The sequence below is a fragment of the Chelmon rostratus genome, chromosome 19 (assembly GCF_017976325.1).
Source record: "Chelmon rostratus isolate fCheRos1 chromosome 19, fCheRos1.pri, whole genome shotgun sequence".
NCBI classification, from domain to species: Eukaryota; Metazoa; Chordata; class Actinopteri; order Chaetodontiformes; family Chaetodontidae; genus Chelmon; species Chelmon rostratus.
In genome coordinates, this window is record NC_055676.1 from 10,336,996 (window position 1) to 10,358,166 (window position 21,171).

Here is a 21,171-nt window from a genome sequence, read left to right on the forward strand (position 1 = left end):
ATTTGCATAGCATGCATTTGATTTGAATAAATATCTGGTGAAGACTACAATGACAGATTGCTCAAAATAACTTGATAAATGTTGCATATTCTCTGACAAATTGCACAGACTCTTCAGGTATTCACTGGAGGAATCCTAAAAAAAAAAAAGTACAAAAGGCTGGAAAAGAATAGAATTACTTACTAGAAATAATCCCTCCCATACTGCATTTACCCTGACAACTAGCAATATCTGGAGCCGTTTCTACAGGGGCTACAGAACTGTACAAAAGAACAAGGAGATGAAAATTCATTTGTTTTGAGTTAGAAATGTAGAAATACGTGATAATATAGATATATGCATATTTACAACATCAGATCTGGAGGCGCATCTTTTTCAAACACAAGAATCTTGCATTTTGAGGATAAAATCATGCTAATCACCTTGAATCTTAAAAAAGCTCACACAGTATCTCTTATTTTGCTCTTCATACTATTACATTATGTATTTACAGGCTTTCACTGAGCACATACCTTTTTTAATATAAAATGTCCTTTTCTGACCTCAACAAATAGATCCCCTAAAGTGATTTATCCTTTATAAAAACCAGCTTCTTTTCTTTTAGACATTCTACATCCAAACACGCTGTGTATGTATGCTTTGTTGCTCTCTCTCTCGCTCTGTCTCCCTTACTCACTCAAACGCATACGCACACACAGACACACCCCAGCGAACTCACTGGGGCTCTCCAAGAGGTTTGACCACAGGCCACGGCATGTCAGGTAAAGGTGTCCGGGGCTCGGCGGGGGGCTGGTGTTGCTGCGTCTGCTGGTTGGCCCAGTTTAAGTCCACGCCGTTCTTCTTCAGTGCAGCCAAGTGCTTGATGTCCAGCGTGGTGAAGGTGGTGAACTGGACCTGGTTCCGCTTACTGGTGGGGGAATGAAGTGGCTCGCTGCGATGTGGCCTGGCCAGCAACGTGGCTGAACGGTTTGCCATGGGGTCAATTGCCTTTCCCTGAAACTGCTGCTGCTGGGTGCTGGCCCTGCTGCGGCCCAGGGTGGCAGTTCTTTCGGGGACAGCGGGGGCGCTCACAGTGGGCAGGGTGCTCTCCAGGCTGCGGTGGGCGATGGAGTCCATGGAGTGACGGGAATCCAGAGGGCGATGAACCTCACGTTTAAGCGTGGACACTTGGACAGGAGCACCTGGGGCGGGAGTGTTATGAGTGTTGCTCCCCAGCCACACCCAGTCGTGCTTGTGATCCTTCGGGTCCCCGCTGGGTGCCGGGCCTGCCTGTATGGGGGTCTTGTGATTCCGGAAACAGAGGTTATATGAAGCACAGTTGAGCAAAAAAGCCAAGATAGCAACACAGGAGACCCCCACCAAGGCATACATCCCAATTTCCAAGTCCGACATGGCTCTGAATGTCCTAATGAGGTCGCTCTCAATTACTTTTGGAGTTTTAGATTTAGGAGGCTCCCTCTTGGGTGTTATTTCTGCTTTAGGGACGTCTTTGTTAGAAGGAGGAATTGGGTTGTCGAGCATGTTCCCATAGCTTCTCTTCTGTCCTTCTCCTTTACCAACTAAACCCACTGTTGTGTCTTTAGGTCTGGCAGGGGGTCTGGCAGTGCCCAGTGGTGTATTCACGGCCGGTTTGCTGCTAGCTGTAGTGGCAGTAGAGGAAATGACAGCATACGTGGTAGCTCTTGTAGCTCTGGCTGTAGTCCCAATCCACACGACATGTGGCTGCATATATCTTGTTGACAGTGTGGTTGAGGTGGTGCTTTCTGTCCGGCTGGGCTCTTGCCGGCCGGGTGCCGTGCTTCTGAGCAGCCATTTATCCATATTTGTGACAGCACGCTGTGATGTCACTGTCGTTTTAAGCTCACCTACCACTTCTGATGCACCACCCTCAAAATCTTTACTTCCGTCAGTGCCAACCCCATCAACACCGCCACCGCCCCCTGCTATGCCTCTACTGCTACTTTGGAAGTTGATCCTGAGGAGCCCCGTGCCCACTGCCAACTTGCTCTTCCTCTTGGACTTCTGGCATTCCTCACAGATCCTCAGCTCCACTCTCACTAGCGCCCCCCGGCCTTCACCTTCACTTTGTGCTACTACGAATGTGGACTGCGGGGTGCGCCGTACTGTGGCCACCGCCTCATCCGGGGTAGAGACTGTCAGAGAGTAGATGCTGCGGTCAAACAGCCCCAGTGGAACGACAGCGCCATCGCTGAACTGAACCCAGCAGCTGACCACGGCTTCCTGAAAGAAAGGAAAGAAAGAAAGAAAGAAAGAAAGAAAGAAAGAAAGAAAGAAAAAGAACAGCCTGTGATAACTGAGCAAAACAGAGTTCATAGAACAGTGGAATAGCAGGTCAGAATAGAAGCAGCAAATCAATATTCCCCTCCTGCCATCAGTGAGAGCTACATTCTCATGATTGTTAATAGCACTAAATTGCCTTGGCTAAACTCTCTATGATTACACTCAGTAGGGTGCTGTTATACCATGGATTATAGTCCTATGAAGTCAGAGAATGAAATATAATTTAACCAAAGTGGATAAAAAGAGCATAATAGAAGTCCTTTAAACAAGAACAAAAAATACTGCGACAAGGGTCATGTTAAGACCACAATTAGCCAATCCAATCACATTAATACTCAATGACCTATTTCCTGTTGCTTATGTGAGCCACTGGGTCGCCACAGACCTAACCTATATTTTGGGTTTGAATACATTATGAATCGCCCTGAGCAGAACAGTAACAGCTTGCCATCACAGACACAATTGGCTGGTCATCTGCGCTGGCATGGTTCTAATAGTTTGTTATTGACGGGGGCAGACCAGCCGCAGAGACAGTGCACTGTAGGTAAAGTGAGCTGTGGTTCCAACAGCTATGGACCGCCTAATTGCTGCCCCAGTGCCTGTGTCAGAGAGCTGGTTTAAAATGGGCAAGCTGCCACGGCTAAATGTGTGAGCGAGCTTTTAAAGTGATCATCTGTGCACCCTGTCTGCCTCTTCCGCTCTCTCACACAGCATGCTAACCACAGATGATGGCCGGGGCCGTGAACACGATGAGTTCACATTCGGAGAGGAAAAGGGAACGCATGAATATTATTACACCCTTAAGGGTCATTGTCGCGCAAGTCTGCTCTGTTGTGGCAATTCTTCCATTTCAAACCCCTGCCACAGAAGCCAATTATATCTTTGTTGGAAAATGAACATTTAGGATATGTTAATAACACACTATTGTATCATAGCAGGTTTAATGTGTAGTTTGAAGCCCCCTTCACAAAAGGTTTACCAATAAAGTTGTTTTGAATGATGTTCGTGGTGCATACACTGTTTCTGCTCCCTGTGCAGGAACAACTGAACCTCACTGGAGAAAACCTAAATGAATGTGTAGTAGTGTGGTTCTCACCTTACATAAGAGATTTTTCTTTCTGCTTTTGGGGTTGAAAGATCTATTAGTGCAAGAGACACTGACCCTGCACTGCTTGCACATTTGGATGTTTAATGTAATAACTAATTAATGCCAGCATTCCCCAACAGAATGGTAGATTTTCAAAAGAATAGCTATGGGGTACTAAACACAATGCAAGGCAAGGCAGGCAACTTTATTTGTATGCACATATCATACACTGGGGCCATTCAAAGTGCTTTACAGAGTAATAAAAATATAGCAAAGGTAAAAGATTTACAATCAAAAAGTGTAAAAGTACAAACAAGAGATCAGAGAGATGAAGGACTGAAAAAGTAAACTAGTGCAGCTGAAATCAAGTGAAACAAGAAGATAAAAGACAAACTTCACCATCCACAGATGGATGAGTATCATGCAGAGAAAAGCTCTGCCTTCCCCCCCGACATGCAGTGTTCATTCATGTGCAAGTAAGCATGTTGCATGATAACAAAACGCTGCTCCACCATGTTTTGTTCTAACTCTTGGACAGCCAGCAGGCCAGCGTTCCAACGGGTACTGCTGCCTGAATACTGTGTGATGCAAGAAAGCTGTCTCCCTGCTGGTCACAATAGTCCTAACAATGCACTCTTCAAGTACATAACCCAGTATATTTAGTATCTTATCATATTAAATCCAAATTAAAATCAATAGGGTTAACTGCACCTGCAATGTAGGCAAATCATTTGGCTTCAGCCGGACTATGATCCAGTGCCAAATCCTGAACCTAAACACTAAGATCAATATTTAAGTCTTATTAAGAGTGTTTGATTTGCACGAGGGAAAATCAAAGAGTAGTAACACAAATTATTTTTTCTCATCTGCTAACAGCTCAAAAGCACGTTGGTTTTAAAATGCAGGTCAGTGAGGTTGGGGATGTTATTTATGCTGTTGCTTTATTATACACCCATCTGTGAGTGTTTCCAGGCTGGTGTGCGTAATAAAAGGAGGAACCTTGTCTTTGGAAGTCATTGATGAAAGCCAGAGGCTTGCTTGTTAAGTGCCCCACATTTAAAAAAAAATGAAGAGAAAGTTGTTTTCAGACTTTGCACACGAAGTCAAATCATTGCTGCAGTGGAAGCAGATCACTACAAGAGGGAACGAGCTTATTTGTTAAAGAGCCAATAGAAAATTACAAAGAGCAAATAAATGAACAGCAATTTGCTATTTAATTACATCATATACCAATCTGAATTCAGGACTCGTGTTTGTGCTCTTAGGTAAGCTCTCTGATGAAATTCTATGTCTGTGGGGCTGACACTGGCAGGTGGATCACAGTCTCCAAAAAATTACAAAGCGAGAAAGCTAGTGGTTGCTGTTTGCCTTCCAATGAAGGACAATTAGGACTTTTAAATCTTAGACTATATTTGAGGGCATGTTTTGATGTTATCGTTCCATGCTTACTTGAGAGATCTAATAATCTTGTACAAAAATGTCTGTTTCTGCAAATCCATAAATTTATTTTCACTGCTTCCAATCTCAATAAGAGAGAAAACCAATGATTTAGATCATCAATAATCCCGCAATAAACAAACACACTAATCTCACATTGAGTTTGTAATGATCATTACATACATTACTCACTGCTTTTGTTTATTCCTTGACCAAAAAAGATTTTCATTCTGCTGAAGGGTCCTTCACAGGTTATGTGGCGAGGCTAAAAATGAGTAACTGTAAAACTAACAGGCATAAAAAGAGACAAGTACCATCACGAACAGCTGAGCTGTGCCCCACACTTTCATGCTTTGTGTGTTACAATTTTCCAGTTACTTACCTGTTTGAGCTGCGTGATCATCTCCCGTGTGGTTGCCGTGGCAACGATGGCCCTGTTGCTCCCTGAGCTGAGCTGCAGGGACAGAGAGAGTCCGGAAACCAACTGCACCCCCAGCTCTGTCACACTCACTTTGTCGTCCACCACCCGGATGCTCCTCTCAGCGAGGACCGACGACGTCAGCGGGGACAGCACCTGCAACGAGCAAGTCCTCATTCAGAGTGCAGGTGGACATACTGTACACTATTATGGTATGCATTGCAACTGCTAAAACCACACACACACACACACACACACACACACACACACACACACACACATCATGGCTCACCTGTACAGTACTGGTGCCCACAGCTCGTCCCTGCAGCACCACCCCATCCTGCACCCTGGCTACATCAGGATCTGCCACTTTTAAAGAATAGCGTACAAGATTGGTAACATCCACCTGTCAATCAAAACAGAGGAAAATGCTGCTTTTTTTTACTGCAATAATGGACGATTCTTATTGTTCTGCTAATTCAGTGTCTTGCCAGCTGAAACTTCTATTTATTGTCTGACAATCTAGTTGAGACTGGGCGACTTAAATCCTGCTATTAAGTGCTGGCATTTCAGCTTTGATTAGGACTGTTCAATGTTTTTACCTGCCAGTCAGGACCCAGGAAGTACTCGACAGGCTCTGGCCCAGTTAGCAGGTCAGGCATCACCTCAGCATCAGCCTGGGCTATAAAGTGTGTCAGCACCCTGAGTGTAGAGTGCTGGTACTGCAGCATGCAACCCCTGCCCTTCCTCATCTCCTCCTCCTCCTCACTGTCCCATGTCGACCTGTCACACAAAGGTAAGCAGAGTTTATAAGGAGCAACTTTTTGCTCTCCTGCAGAGTCATGACAAGATCGATTGTTCATGCCAGTAGGTCAAACATGAAGCTACAGTCAGGATGTGGTTTGCTTGGCTAGCATAAAGACATTTGCCCACCAGCACCTCTAAAGTTCACTTATTAATAGATGATAAATTATTTGTTAAACCATACATAATCCAGAATGTATAAACAAAGTCATGGTTTTCCTTTTTTACCCCTCCATCCAGTCTTTATGCTAAGTTAAAGTAAGTTAACCACCTGCTAACTGCAGCTTCATTTTTAGCGTACATGCATGAAACTGGGACTCACAACAAATGAGCATTTTCCCAAAAACATCAAAATATTCCTTTCAGCACAAAATCATGAATAATGTGTAATTGAATGCATTGTACTACACAATTATTTACAGACATGGATTCTCCACTGAAGTGTGAATGTGAATTTTAAGAAGCAAATGGTTGAATTGTTGAGTAAAATGCAACTCGTTCACAAAAATATGCATATTGTAGTGGGGAGCTCTGGTTACTCAAATTGTAGACAAATCCACTAGAAAATGCAGTTCTGTGGTGTGAACTCGTAAATGTCGTTTCCACTGGCCAACAGAGAGGCAGTGAACTCAAGAACATTACTGGAGACCAGCAGCATGATTGTTGATGATGTAGAGGCATAAAACATTCACTGAGTGACCTTTCCTTCCTCCTTTCAATTCATTTAAGCAGTATCCTGCAGCTGACTAGTTTGTTTATGGGTGATAGAGGTTAAGCTATGAGCCACCCTGAAACCCCTCAACAATAATCACATAATCATTATAAGCACAGCTGGTCTGCCACACGCTGCACCACAGGTGTGCTGGAGGGCTGGTGGATATGCTTTCACACCACAGGCAGAAAGCTACAGTCAAGAGCTACAGTCCAAATAAACATCATTATTATATAGCCTGAGGTCAGAGCTTAACATGCGATGGAGATGCTGCTTGAATTAAACAAGTGTGACTCAACACCAGACAGCAGACTAACTCTTTCCTCAATCCTTCAGTCAAACTCATGGTTATTAATACTGTACCACTCCTCCACCTGCAGAGAATAAACTGGAATTATTCCACACATTTTACAAATTGTTCCTGAGCCCATGTATTAACATCCTTTATACAATCATGTGTTCACAAAGTGTTGAACCTCGCTCCATCCTCGCTTGTGAACAACTGAGCTTTTCCAGGATGCTCCTTTCATACCAAATTATGATACTATCACCTGGTACCAATCAACCTGTTTACCTGTTGAATGTTCCAAACAGGTGTTTTTGGAGCGTTCAACAACTTTCCCAGTCTTTAGTTGCTCCTATCCCAACTTTCTGGAATTGAAATGTGCTGCTGCAGCAAATTCAGAATAAGCGGATATTAACAAAAATCAATGAAGCTCATGAGGTAAAACATTAAAGATATTGTCTTTGTGCCATTTTCAAATGAGTATATCTCAAAAAAGGTTAGCAAATTATCACACTAACTCTTTTTTATTTATGTTTTACACAGTGGAGTCTTCGAAATTAAAGCATTCACAGCATAATTACTTGTTTAATTATGTTTTTGTACTATTTCAAAACGTGATTTATAAAGGCAATAACAGTTGAAGTTTTCCATTTGAGTCTCTTTGCTATGTTTACTTGATGTTTCTGTTAGTTCTTTGGTAACCCATGAGCCATCATGCCTTCTGCACGGTTGCCAGGCTGCTCATAACATCAACCAATACATAATTAGAATTAGTGTTAATTAAACTCTCTTAGTGTATAATTCAAACTTCTTTGAAATTGCAATAAAATAACAGGGAAAACTTTACTGTGAATCATAATAAAACCACACGCGCAAACACTCACACACACACACACAGACACTCACACACACACACACACACACACACACACACACAAAAGAAATCAATGCAGGGTTGAGAATACTTCATGAATCCACACAGCATTCAAGTATGTAAAGTTTTATGTATGAAGCCAAAAGTCTAAGACCAGTCTGTTCTGTCGGGTTAGGGTCCAGTAGGTGCACACGTACAGCGCAGCAGCATGCAGTAACCCCGGCTCTGGCTGGAGCTGACGCTGGCCATTACAATCAGCAAAGACATTTCACATTCCTGACCTCTTGTTCGTTTGTGGTGGGAGCCGGGTATTGAATGTTTTGGAAAATGAAAGCCCCAAAGACTTTTTACCCTGGAGAAAACAGACCATCTGCTGGCCACCATCGTTTGTATTGAGTGAAAAATAATGACTTTACTGTAAGTATTGAGTGAAATTCCACTAACCATTATCTCCAGGGCAGCTGTGTTGCCTTTACAGTGTCCTACCACTAATGCCTCTAACACTGGCTACATACAGTATATAGTAAAATGACAACTACTAGAAATGTCTCAATATGATGTATATTTTAATTCAACATCACCATTAACTACAGAAGGAAAATTACCATATAGCTGAATCTCTCTGACACTGTGTCAACAAAACTGATTATTATAAACTTGACAGAGACACAGTCAGATTTCATGCATGGCTAACTCAGTGTACATGTGTTGCAGAGCTGATGCTTTCTCCTTTTAAGTATCTCCACAGGGTTAGAGCATTTAACTTGACACCAAACACAACAAATATTTCTATTTGTATTTCAATCTTACTGCAAGTTACTGCATGATTTGTACTTTGACCTTTTGACCTGGAAAGACTTCATGTCTAAAGGTTAAAAAATATATTAAAAAAAGGTTGCAGTGAATCAATTCTTCATTTCCCTGATGAACCGATGAACTTTGAATTGATCAAACGACGAAAGGTCCTTTTGTTGGCGCAGACAAACACATCAAACCGGTTGATTTTGTCACAAGACTGCGTTCAAGGAAAAACATCGCATATGGAGATGAGACAACTTCCAATTTTTTTAAAATAATCAAATGGACTAGACTAGTGTTTATGTTCTTTGGCCAGTTAGAGCTTCGCCAACCATCCACTATATCGAATGTTGAGAAAAGTTTGAATATCGTATGTTGCTGTTGTTCAATAATGACTTGTTTAGGACTCAAAACACACATTTAAACTTGGACTTGGCTTGAGGCTTGTCGGTCTTGACTTGGGACTTGACAAACTTCATAAGATATGAGACTTACAAAACAAACAGTTTGTCTCCTTAGCTTTAAACTATTGTGGTAACAAATAAACTGAAAAGGCTTTGAAAGTCTCTCAGTGCTTAATAAACTGTCTTTGCTCTAATTAAAACTTTGAGATGAATCTTTCCATGTGGCACCCTCGGAATCGAGCTAACTTCCAGCAACAACAGTTGCATATCAATGCGACAGTTTGACACAGAGCCGGTCCGGCCTCACCTCCTGCTGCCCGTAGTAACAGGGACCCTCCAGCCCTTGATCTGGCTCAGCTCGGGGTCGGCCACATCGATGAGCAGGGGCAGGCGCGGCATCCATACGCTCATCTCCAGCTGGGCACTCAGAAAACCATAAGTGAAGTTGAGCATCACCCTGCTCCTCCCTCTTGTCTCCTTCCCGTTAACATACACATAGTCACATCGCTCTGAGACCTGGACAATACAGACAGAACAAAGAGAAGGAGGAACGATGGATGAGGGCCTCATGGTTTTAAAACTTTTAAACTTTCCTTTCTTTCTGCCAGTCTGTCACTCCATAAGTATCTTGATATTGGGTAAGGATGTTAAAAAGTACAGAATCACTTGAGGATCACTAAAGACTAGAGCTGGGACAGAACTTTCTTTCTCCTGACATGCACTAGTGGAGGTGTTTCCGTGTAAAGCCCCACGGAAAAATGAATCAGAAAGTTTCAGTAAGAACTGACAAAGAGAGGAGAGTGGGAACAGAAGCGGCAATACAAATAAGCTAAAACCACACAGACACACATTTTATTCATTTCGCACTGCTTCCAAGGTCTGGCCAGGGAATCGCACTATGTTTCTGTTTATGTCATGTAAATCCATGGCAGTGGTTTCCATGAAACTGTTACCGAATATAAATTAGCTCAGCCTTGCGACTGTTCCTGTAGTGCTGTACTGTAGGTGGGAGCATTGAAGTCCCCACCAGTGCGAGCAATGAGGTGAGACACAGCAGTTGGTGTGTTTTATTTAAGATTGGAGGCCTATCTCCACCGCCGCCTCACTTATCTTAACAAACCAGTGGCTCCACAGAGGTAATTGGAGGGCACTAGACTGGAGAATAGAGTGTAGCACTGGAGAGAGGGAAGTGGAAAGAGGGAGGCGGAAAAAGTAAGGAAAAAGCCGAGGGAGGAATGACTTCCAGGGTAAGTCAACTTGAACTCCTGTGGAAATGTTGCGGGAGATCAGTCTGTGAAGACCTTTTTCCATCATGCCGACTGGTCCGGACCAAAATCTCTGATGTCTTGCGCAGCTTTGCAGGGCGACCACATAATAGGGTCAATTAACACTCGAAAAGCAAACTACATGAGCACATGAATCATGCTTGTTTTAGCTTGGTAATGAGACATGTTGATCAAAACCAGTCAAAAGTTTGAAAAGCTATAGCATGCCAATGGCTGCATGAAGCGGCTTCATATGAACTTGATAGCGCCCGTTAAAAATGCAAAATATGCAAGATTTGTTGTTAATGCTGCACAAATCAACACATTCAAATATGGATCAATTACTATTTGTTGCGTAGACAACCCGACTCTGCTGCTTCCCTTCTCTAAGAAACTTTTTTGTGTCTTTGTTTTGTTTATTTGGCAGCACAGTTTTCAGCAATAAATTGAGCAAGTCGCTATCTGACAGAGTTACCAACTAGCAGGTGAACACAGTGGAGCATTTAGCAGCTAAAGAGCCACATACTTCCTTTAGGAGTTGGTGGAGACCAAACCAGAGTTAAAAAGAGAAGTGAAGAGAGGGGGAATGTGCAAAAGTTCACAGTTTAAAGACCAGTTGGGTTAATAGGGTTTAAATGTGCAACCACATGATGATTCTTTAACTTGTTCTTTCCACACACACACACACACACACACAGACTTATGTTAGCATATACTTAAATGTACTGTCACTGTCTGTGAATCAGTCCCTAACAGAGATTTGTCCTTGTGGCTGATATAGTATAAAATGTACAGTTTGTGGTTTGAGGCTTTAGCATCATCTGGCTGGTGGCATTGCTCTAAGAGGGGTCAGTGACCACAGGACGCGTTAGAGACCACCCAGAGACACAATAATAACTGGATTGAGTTCCTCTACTGATACAGAAAATCATCACAAAAACAGACTCCCTCTCTTAAGTCCTTTCACACACTTTCTCGGGTTTATACACTTAAAGACACAGGCCTCACACAGGCCTCACACTCACAAAGCCGGTGGCTATAGTGTCGTCTCATGGAAAAAAACATATATACAATTCCTTTTATTCCTTTCTGGTATTCTCTTTTCCGTCTCCCTCCCTCTGCTCTCTCATACTGTCCCAGTAACACAGATCCATTACACAAAGGTCAAAGCACTGTGCTTACGGACTGAGTGCTGGGATCATGAGCTCAGTCTCTAATGCCATATGGAAGAGGCTGCTCTTATCCACGATGCTTTGACACTCACATTCACACACACACACACACACACACACACACACACACACACACAGAGGCTAGAGCTGGACCTGTGCGGACCTGTTGAGTATGATGGAAATGTGACAGCGGATGCTTTGGAGCTACACACCATCTGGTTTTTCATTGTCTCCAAACTCAGTGTTATTACTGTCAAACATTCAGCAAACTTGCTTTATATGCAAATTAGGCCTGAATGATATATTCAATTCAAACGGGAATTAAATATGAGAGAAACAAAGGCTGCATTGAGTTATATATATATATATATATTATATATGTGTGTGTGTGTGCGTGTGTGTGTGTGTGTGTGCTTCCATTTGTTTAAAGCATGTTCAGCTGATTATAGAATATTAATGCATACTGTGAAGCGTTCATACACAGTGAATATTGAATGATCAAGCTGCCCAGTTTTACATGACTTAATACTAAAATGCTATGTGGCACTAATGCACTAAAGAAAACTCTATTGAAAAATCATCTTTTAAATGCACTAAAGGAATGGCATAAAATGAAAGGACTGTTTATATTTCACTTGATATGATTAATGTAGTACGTGATCAAAGGAAATATGGGTTTATACTTATGGTGAAGACCAGGAGGGGGCAACCTCCGGCCGCCGGGCCGAGGCAAATTAATGAATGAGAAGATGACTTTTTTCTGCCATAAAGAAAATAAAATAAAATAGTACACTAACTGCCGTTGTATCCAGCAGTCCCTGAACGTGACATACACGTGGGGGTTGATTATTATGTCAATGCATTATGACAACTGCCAAGAAAACATAAGTAGAGTGCAGTGCTGCGCTTTCCAAGAGAACCAGACAATGGACGACGGTGAAGATAAAACCTGGAAACTCAGCGATAGCAAGTGTGTGTGTGGTTTGGCCTTCATGGTGGACATTACCAAGTACCTCTCAGAGCTGCACCTCAAGCTCCAGCAGCTTCTCAGCTCTCTGCTTTCAAATGGAAATCATCTGAAGCTGAACTAAAGCTGCAGCAAGTGCAGCTGGAAAGAGGAAACACATGCATTTTCCTGCTCTGCAAGAGCAAAAGCTGCTGTGACGTCTGAATATTTAGGCGTGAGTTTGGTGAGAGGACAAAGATAGCAAAGTATTTCAAGTCAAGTTGATTAGACTTGTGATTATAATGGCTTACCTTGAGCACATCCTCCTCTGTAGACCTGCAGCTGGTGTAGTTGGTCACATCAGAGACTGAGCCGTCGGCCTCCACAGCCAGAGTTTTCACAGGGACCGACACCATTTCACCCGTCAGCGCCGCAGTATTCAAGACATCAGTGTTCTGTGCAGGAAGAAGGGCAGACCGGGTTGGTGCAGTGTCACAGCTGTATCACTGTTACATGCAAGGAGACTGAGGGAGAGACGGACGGTGTTGTTTTTGGGGAAAATAAGTAGAATAGGAGGAGCGGACTTTGAAGGTTGGAGGCTAGCTTAGTTTAACTCCTAGATATCAGATGAAAGACAGGGAATTACATCAAAACTTTCCAAAGATGAATGGCTGCTCCCACAACACCGCATATACTATCAGAAATAAGACGGAATCGAGTTTATCAAACATCCAGTTCACTTCACACAGCAGCTCCCAAAGCAGCAGATATAATAGGCTAGTTCCCAGCAATGATACAGAGTCTCGGCTGTAATTGTTAATGCTAGGTTCCTTTGAGGCTGAAGAAGGTGTGTTATACCTGTGGGAGGAGTTGCTACCTGATTCCTTAGATGTTCAGTAATTGAACTTAGCTATAAGTTACTGTGATTTTTATCTTTCAGCATGTTCCATATAACTACAAACTGCTCATAGAGAAATAACCATTATCAGGTTTTCTATTGGTGAGTGTGAAACAGCAGAATTTCTCTAAAAGCCAAACTATCCAGTAGCCCACTGCCTTGATATGAGGGGGGGAAGGTTACAGAGAGAAGGCTTTTAATACCATACATGAAAAAACTGTTTGAATAGCCTGCTGGACTAATACATTATACAATACAATCATCACTATTTGTGCAGGGGCAGGGATGACAGGCAGAGGGTGTTAGCAAGACTAACAGGGATTAAAATACTCGCAGGCTCACAAACTTGAATCACTTAAATCACACTGATGCAGCACCCACACACAAATGGACAGATGGGCCGAAGACATTTTAAAAATCATATCTATGGTGAAAACATACAGTACAGACTCACACACCTGGATGGAGATAAATCCTGGAGTGTATTGTATTATCTATACACTAGATCACCACTCAAACACCTAAAACCTGATTGCATTTCTAATCTTCCAGCCCGCTTTCCCACCTTGTTCTGTACATCTTCATCAACGCTTAGCAGCAGCTTAGCTCTCCTACATCCCACAAGTTGTCATCAAGCCTGATGTAGCTTTATTTTTACACTCTGACTCCTCCTTCAACATGGATTTACAACTACTTTCCAGTTCACAAGATGTCTGATAACATCTTTTTAATCTATTATAGGTAGTGGCAGCGCGTGGGTAAGAAGCTCTGGGTGATCGGTGTTTATTTTTTCCCTCCTGATGCCTGTGGGCTAAAGCACCGGGCAACGCTCGGCAGATGTTCCCCGGCAGCTTCACATTCTGAACTCTGTCGGCTTGACAGCTGCTGACCGCAATTCCAAACGGACATGTTCTAGTTCAGACGGCGACACTGACCCAAACATAAGCCACCGGATCAGGGGGAGCACAAAATCAGGAAGCAATATCGGCGCTCTGCGGTGCTGGCGGTGCCACGCTGAGAGCTCCTCACATCCAGTGTTTCCCCAAGATCTGCAGTAATCTGGCTTGCGGTGATCGAGTTCAACTCAAGCAGTTGAGCTCCGTTTTAAATCTGCTTCTTTGCTGAAAACAGTGTTTGCTTTACACTCTGTGGTAAGCCTCGGTAATGTCCAGTCCCCCGTTTATCTCACTTACTGTTACTTCATTATCATGAGAAAAACATGCAAACACCACACAGAGAGGTCAGACAATCAAACGGGCAACTTTCTGGTGTGCCTTTGATTTTGATTTGATTTGTCCCGCTGGAAGTTTCAAGCCACACCAGTTTTACAGCCTCTTTATGGAACACGTCCATTCACTCCACAGTTACAGGAGAACAAAAGGGTTTTTTTCTCATGTGAATCTTGTGACTGAGATGAATTTGCTCCACCCTGTTAGTATGATTCATGCTGACTATTGTAGCATGAAATAGCCCTCCGGATCTCCCATCAGAGACATACATGTATCCACCTCGTCTCTTCTGGTGGTCGTCTCATCAGGTAAAGGATTTCGAGAGAAGCATGCATAGCATCAATAATAATAATAACATTCATGCATCATAGATAATGCTGTGATCAAGGGCAGAGGTGATCTGAAGCTTATCGAGCTCTGCTGTGCAGACCTGTAATAATTCGACATGGAGGAAACACCACATTGAAAACTGGATTGGTAACTAACATCAAACATTCCTCAAACATCAGAATGAATAAGACTCCAACAAGCACAACAGATCGCTCATGATGCACCCTGCAGGGAACACAGTGTTTCTATGTGTACTGTAAAGGCTGCGTTCTAAGCACAGATATTGTCCTCACCATGACCAGAGGTGCGAGCCCCACGTAGTCTCTCTGAGTGGTGTAGATCCGCATTATGCCCACGTCCTTGATATTCCCCGGCAGCTCGAGGCGCCAGGAGATCGTCTGACTCTCAGGCTGCTCTGAAACTTCTATTGGCACAAAGTCCAGCTGTAAAACTTCCAGAAGACCCCTGTTCAGAGAGACAAGTTTAAAATACACAATTAGACGAGTTAAAGCGCGACTACCATACTAATACCAGACTAAGCAAGGCTGTAAACAACGAAAGTTGTCAGTATATGTAGTTGAGCTTCATTAATTATGAATTTGCTGGTTCATTTGTAGGATAAGGGACTTGTTATTTCCTCTTTTAATAGTTATATAGTTTCCTCTAAAGGTTGCATTCAGATATTTCTCGGAAACAAACATTTCAAATCAAATATTATGTTTTGGGTTGGACATTCCCTGTGATATGCTGCACAAGTATTGTAAATGTCCACGGGACTTGCTGTTCCAAGAGGTTTACATCTGCTGTTAATTCAGGTTTACAGTGTACATGGAGTACAGTAGAGCCACAGTTGTGCTATCTATGACATGAAAATTAATAATGAAAACTACACTAAATGGAAATTCAATCAAGGGTTTAATTGTGGAGAATAAAATGAGCTAGCACTTATTCTCTGCCCACATACAGTTCAAGTTTTATCACAATCACCATGAAATAAGTTCAACTGTGGTGTTCATTTGGAGGGTAATATTGTTGAGTGTTAATGATATCGTTGGCACAATATTAGTGTAATGTTAGGATTATTTATTTATCTATGGGTTAAATAGCAGAGACAAAAAGTTGTCATTTCAGTCAGTTAGAAATCCAACAGGAACCTAGTGTCACCCTATTTGTTATTAAACCGCTGGAAACTGTCATATTTGACTTTTTTATAAATCGCTGTCTGGTGTCAAGAGACAAAAACTACGGGGGAAGGAGCTGAGATGAGGTGCGCGCTCTCATCTTGGAGACAGACTGTCTCGCAAAATAAAAAAAGAAAGAAATTACTCTGAAATTTGTGAAAAACAAACTGCAGAGTTTGAACCGAGAGAGTACGCAATACACAAGAGGTCTCATTTCCATCAGCAGATGGAAGAATAAGGTGAGAGTGTGGAGGGAAGATTAAGTGAGCTGGCAGAGACTTGAGCCAAGTATTCTGGTCAAAGGATTGTCAAAGAAATGGCATGTGATGTTATTTGATGCTGGGGAGAGTGTGTAGGCATACCTGCCAGAAGGAACAGATCAAAGGGAAAATAGAGCAGAATGTGAATGGAGCCGTGGCACTTTGAAGTGGAGCAAAACTTTGCATACAGCAAAACAATGAACCTCCACGCTGCATGGCTGAAACTCACATTTCAAACAGGAACCAATAGTCCAGATCTGCCTCAAGAGCCGTTATAGGCTTCGATTTTTCCTTTTTATTCGTTTTTAATTTTTGGTTTCAATTCACTCTGGTTTCATTTAGTTTCCAGAGTGGGTTTGCTTGTTTCAGTTTAGTTTTTATTGTTTAAAGTGTTTACTTTTCCTTTAGTTTTTATCAGTTTTAGTATGAGTTTTTTATTAGTTTTTTGTGAAGGCAGTAGACTCACAGTCAGGTATGCATCCATTGTGCAGGCAAATTTCACCAAACTGACAAAGACTAGAACTAAAGACATTTTCTGTGTATCTTTATTCCATTTATTCTCTGAGGGGTGAGATTCTCCTGACCAACATGAAGCTGCTGACAGAGGGTCAGTGATACCATGCTGAAGCTTCGCAAAAAGAAACCTCTGCTGACTCACCTCACTGACAAACTCACAAAAACACCTGACACACAGAAAATGGAGACCACAAAGAACTATTTTCGTCAAAGGAGAACAAAAATGGTCTTGGGCACACTGTGCAGTGCGAGGTGTTACCAAACCAGCCTGACAGTTATGACCATCACCCTTATAAAGGAACTGAACTTCATTTTACATGCTTATAGGTATGTTTGCCCATGTTGTAAAGGCACAAAGGTACAGATATCGACATTTTTACACTTGGCTTTTTGTATGGGTTTCTATGGAATTAAAAAAAAGGAGATGCAACATGGTAATTAGCGAGTTTTAGATGTGCTGGTCTATAGCTGGGCTTGTTGTTTCCAGCCTTTATGCTAAGCTGAACTAACTGCCTGCCGGCTGTAGCTTCAAAGTTACCAAATATAAGAGCGGTATCAATCTTCTCATACAACTCTTGACAAGAAAGCAAATAAGCATATTTCCCAAAATGTCAAAACCGTTGAGATGTTGACTATTTCCACGACTGAGATTGTGTGGAATGTGGATGCGTGTCTTGGGCCTGTATACCTGAAATCATGCAAATTGAAATGTCGACTTAAGTTCTTCGGTACGCTCCATGTCTTTCTGTGTTTCCTTCAATAGAATGGACTCAGACAGATTTTAAACAGGCTGATTGAAAGTACTGTGAGAGGCTGCGTGAGAGCTAGACAGTGAAACACAGAAGGGGTTAATGCCCCTATTTCCTGGAAATCCATCTATTAGGGGGGACTAAACCCCTGGACGTATCATCACTTCAAAGCACAGTAGTGAGAGTGTGTGTGTGTGTGTGTGTGTGTGTGTGTGTGTGTGTGGGCGCGCAGGCATGTGCTTGCATGTGTGCGTGAGCTCAGTACAAGCGACATGACTTGGAATATCTCTCCTTCCTAATCTCCCCCTCTGAACGTGCAAGCGCTTAAGCCTGGATAACGTAGCCGTGATTATGGATGATTACAGATAAGTGGGTCGGGAGGACGGCGGGTGGCGCGGGGTCTGTGTGGGCAGGAGGTTGCTGGGCAGAGGTGGCTGCTAGTGTGTGCCGCCACCAGCATCTGGCAAAACTGTTGTAATCAGTGAATCAGCAGTGAAAGTGCTATGAAATACAAGTCGAGGCACTTCAACAGCACTTTGGTTCATTTACTGCTGCTGTTTAAAGTTGTCGGTCACAGTTTATTTTAGTCCCATCAAAGCAATTTGGTGATCCTATGGAGGTGGTAACTAATGAAGTAAATCAAGTTTTTAAAGCAAATAAAGTTCCTAATTGACCAAGCACTTGAATTAAGTTCGGATAAGAAAATACATTATCATTATGAAAACTGGGGCTGCAGACTGAGATCATATATTTGAGACTCCATAACTTTATTTGAATGTGGAGAGGAAAGGAGGGTACAAGATACTAGAATTACACATCTGAACACCCTTCACACCTGATTTTTCTTCTTTTTCGTTGCTTTTTCATTTACTTTATTCATTTATTTTTTTTTAAGGCACTACAAATAGGTGTATATGTGTTTTTTCTGTGGGGTCCAGGGCTGATGAGTGGTGGCTAAGCGACATAGTTGTGATTTTGTGTTTGTAATCATTTTCATAAATGATACTGTGACTATTATTTTAGCTTCAAAATGATTTAGATGGTACACTGACTTGCAATAGGGAGAATGGTGCCCGTCATTCAAGCTCTGCACCCTGAACAACACCAACAACCATGTCTCATCTCATTTTGGTGAAACTAGATCATATTTTATGGATGACATGTTTTCTTGTTTTCTCCCTGATGTCCTCCAGCTGCTGTGCCTTGACTCGTGTTTCCTGGTGGATCGAGAGCTTTTTTTTTGTTGCTAAAGTGACCGGTAACCGCTGCTAACTGTAGCTGCTGTTAGCTAGTCGGTCTCTACGCCACTAGCACAGGAGCTTTGCACAAATGGACAGAGAGGCCGTTGCTTGTGGGCGATGGAACCAAGCTCAGCAGCCTCTACGGACCTTGTGGCAGAGGCAGAGAGGCTGAAGAGGACATTGATAGAGGAAGAAGATAAAAAAAAGAGAGTGACAAGGAAGAGACTGGATGACAGCAAGTCTCAGACTGGTTTTAGTCGTTGCCAAGAGCTTTGTCACAGTCGGTACCTCAAAATGTTCTTGTTCCTGCAGTGTGTAACTGTTGAAATGAGTGTAAGAGGTCAAGTGTTTGCAGAGGTGGCCAGTCAGTCCTTAAGGATGGTTTTTGGCAGAAGAAAAAAAAAGGATCTGCAAGCCAGCAGTGGGTGCACATTCATTCTAATGCAAATTGTTTTGAGACTGTGACTCTCTTACCTCTACTGCCAAAAGCAAGTTTACTACATGAAAAACTGATGCACATTCTTTCATACAGACACAAGCAACACTGGGTGCACTTGACTTCCTGCAGCCTGTGAGTGCAAGGCCACAAATGATTACCAAACGAAAAACCATTTTCAATTTGTCCCTGCTCTGCAGCGCACGTGTAACATTGAATATGCTTTTTAATGATTACTAATTGCTTTTCCTTGGCAGCAGGGGCGACTAGAAGGCAGAAGAAGTGAAGTGACGAAAGATAAAGATTGTTTTTTTTTTTTATGAGTAAAGAACGAACATTTGAAAAGGGCTGGTGAAAACACACAAACTTAATTACAGTGGGCACATGTGCTGCACGTGCAGCGGACTGACCTCTTTGCAGTGACAGCAACCTTCCTCTGGCAGACGACGGAGACGGTGTTGGGAGTCGCTCCTCGGCCTGGCTCCACCACGATGTCCCACAGCGCCGAGTCACTGGGTCGCGCCGCACTGAATGACAGGCCTGACTTCACTGTCGCCCTGCAGGAAACACATGAATGAAGCATGAATTTTACTCATGATTATTCATACACTTTTTCAGAGATGTCTCATGAACTAACTCAGGTTGGATGTGCTTAAAGACTAAGAAAACTTTTTTTTTTGTCTGTTTGCTGTTTCTGAATCTTTTACTACAGACAGGTTTTTTATTTCACAGTTTTTATTGTGCAACATGTGCTGTATGGGAAGCTGCACAGTACTGTGGAATAATGCTCTAACACTGAACAGAAATACATGAATTGTTACCATCTGTGTCCTTCTACAGCAACACAAGCCTTTGTAAAGCACATAGTCTTTGTTTCTGCTGTCTGTATACTGGGACATATACAAGTGTGTAGGTGGCATTAAGGGGTTGCTATTAAAAGCGTGTTTTTTTCCCGGTAAAGATGGACATGTTTTGCATGTGTTTGTTTGTGTGTTTAGTTGTTCATGTTGTGCCTAACGAGGTGAGTCGGCGACAGACGGATGTGTCGCAGGCTGCCGGCAGACAGAGAATTAGCAGGGGTATTTATTCCCATTAGTCCAGGGGAGGAGTGGGAATCAGTTAATCAGATGTCAGATACACACATCACTCTGCTGGGAGAGATAAAATGCTTGTTATAAATAATGTGAATTGGTCCACACGGTACTGGATGTCCAACAATCAGGAAGCCTTTGTCCCTCTGCTAAATTGTTGCATTAAATATCAGCGGACAGGGCCACAGAGCAGGAACCTGAGTCACAGGTTGACGAGTGATAGAAGGGCTACGAAGAGTCCACGTTTAAAATGCAACAATTCACTAATCTGCACATGCACAGACACCTTGCTACAGGGTGGGAGCCTCGTGTGTTTCCAAAACAGGCCAATTTCCTCATGGCAGGGATTCAACAAGGCGCTGGAAACCTTCCAATTCAGCCCATGCTTACTCAAGAAGAGCATCACTCAGCGCCTGCAGTTTTATCAGCAGGATTTCCAGCCTGAGAATAATTTGAAAAACCTCAACCTCAATTAGGTGTCGTGTTAGGTCTGCAAACTGCGAAGGCCGCTGGACTGAAACCACCAGAATAATTTTGAGATGATGCGTCACACAGGTAGGCTATGGCCATGGAAGTCCAAAAAGCAAAAATCTAAATGAAAGCTGAGGTCAACACCTTCACAAAACCAATAAACCTCTGTTAAATGTCTCATCTGTTGATATCAGGACAGATCAACACCTCCATTGTGTCTGCCACAAATGATGTTCCTGCCATCAGCACATTCAGACACAGTGTT

The 21,171-nt window shown here is 42.7% G+C and overlaps 1 protein-coding gene across 1 annotated transcript in view; it reads right to left on the bottom strand.

Moving 5' to 3' along the window:
* Positions 1–714: 714 nt before the first annotated feature.
* Positions 715–21,171, bottom strand: part of si:dkey-1d7.3 (transmembrane protein 132C) — a 28,752-nt gene continuing 8,295 nt past the window's right edge. The window contains exons 3-10 of the mRNA XM_041960568.1: positions 19,755–19,901; positions 15,255–15,426; positions 12,816–12,959; positions 9,429–9,637; positions 5,846–6,026; positions 5,536–5,649; positions 5,208–5,399; positions 715–2,241 (exon numbers count right to left, since the gene is read on the bottom strand). Coding sequence (XP_041816502.1) covers positions 715–2,241; positions 5,208–5,399; positions 5,536–5,649; positions 5,846–6,026; positions 9,429–9,637; positions 12,816–12,959; positions 15,255–15,426; positions 19,755–19,901 — 2,686 coding nt within the window. The remainder of the gene's footprint in view (positions 2,242–5,207; positions 5,400–5,535; positions 5,650–5,845; positions 6,027–9,428; positions 9,638–12,815; positions 12,960–15,254; positions 15,427–19,754; positions 19,902–21,171) is intronic.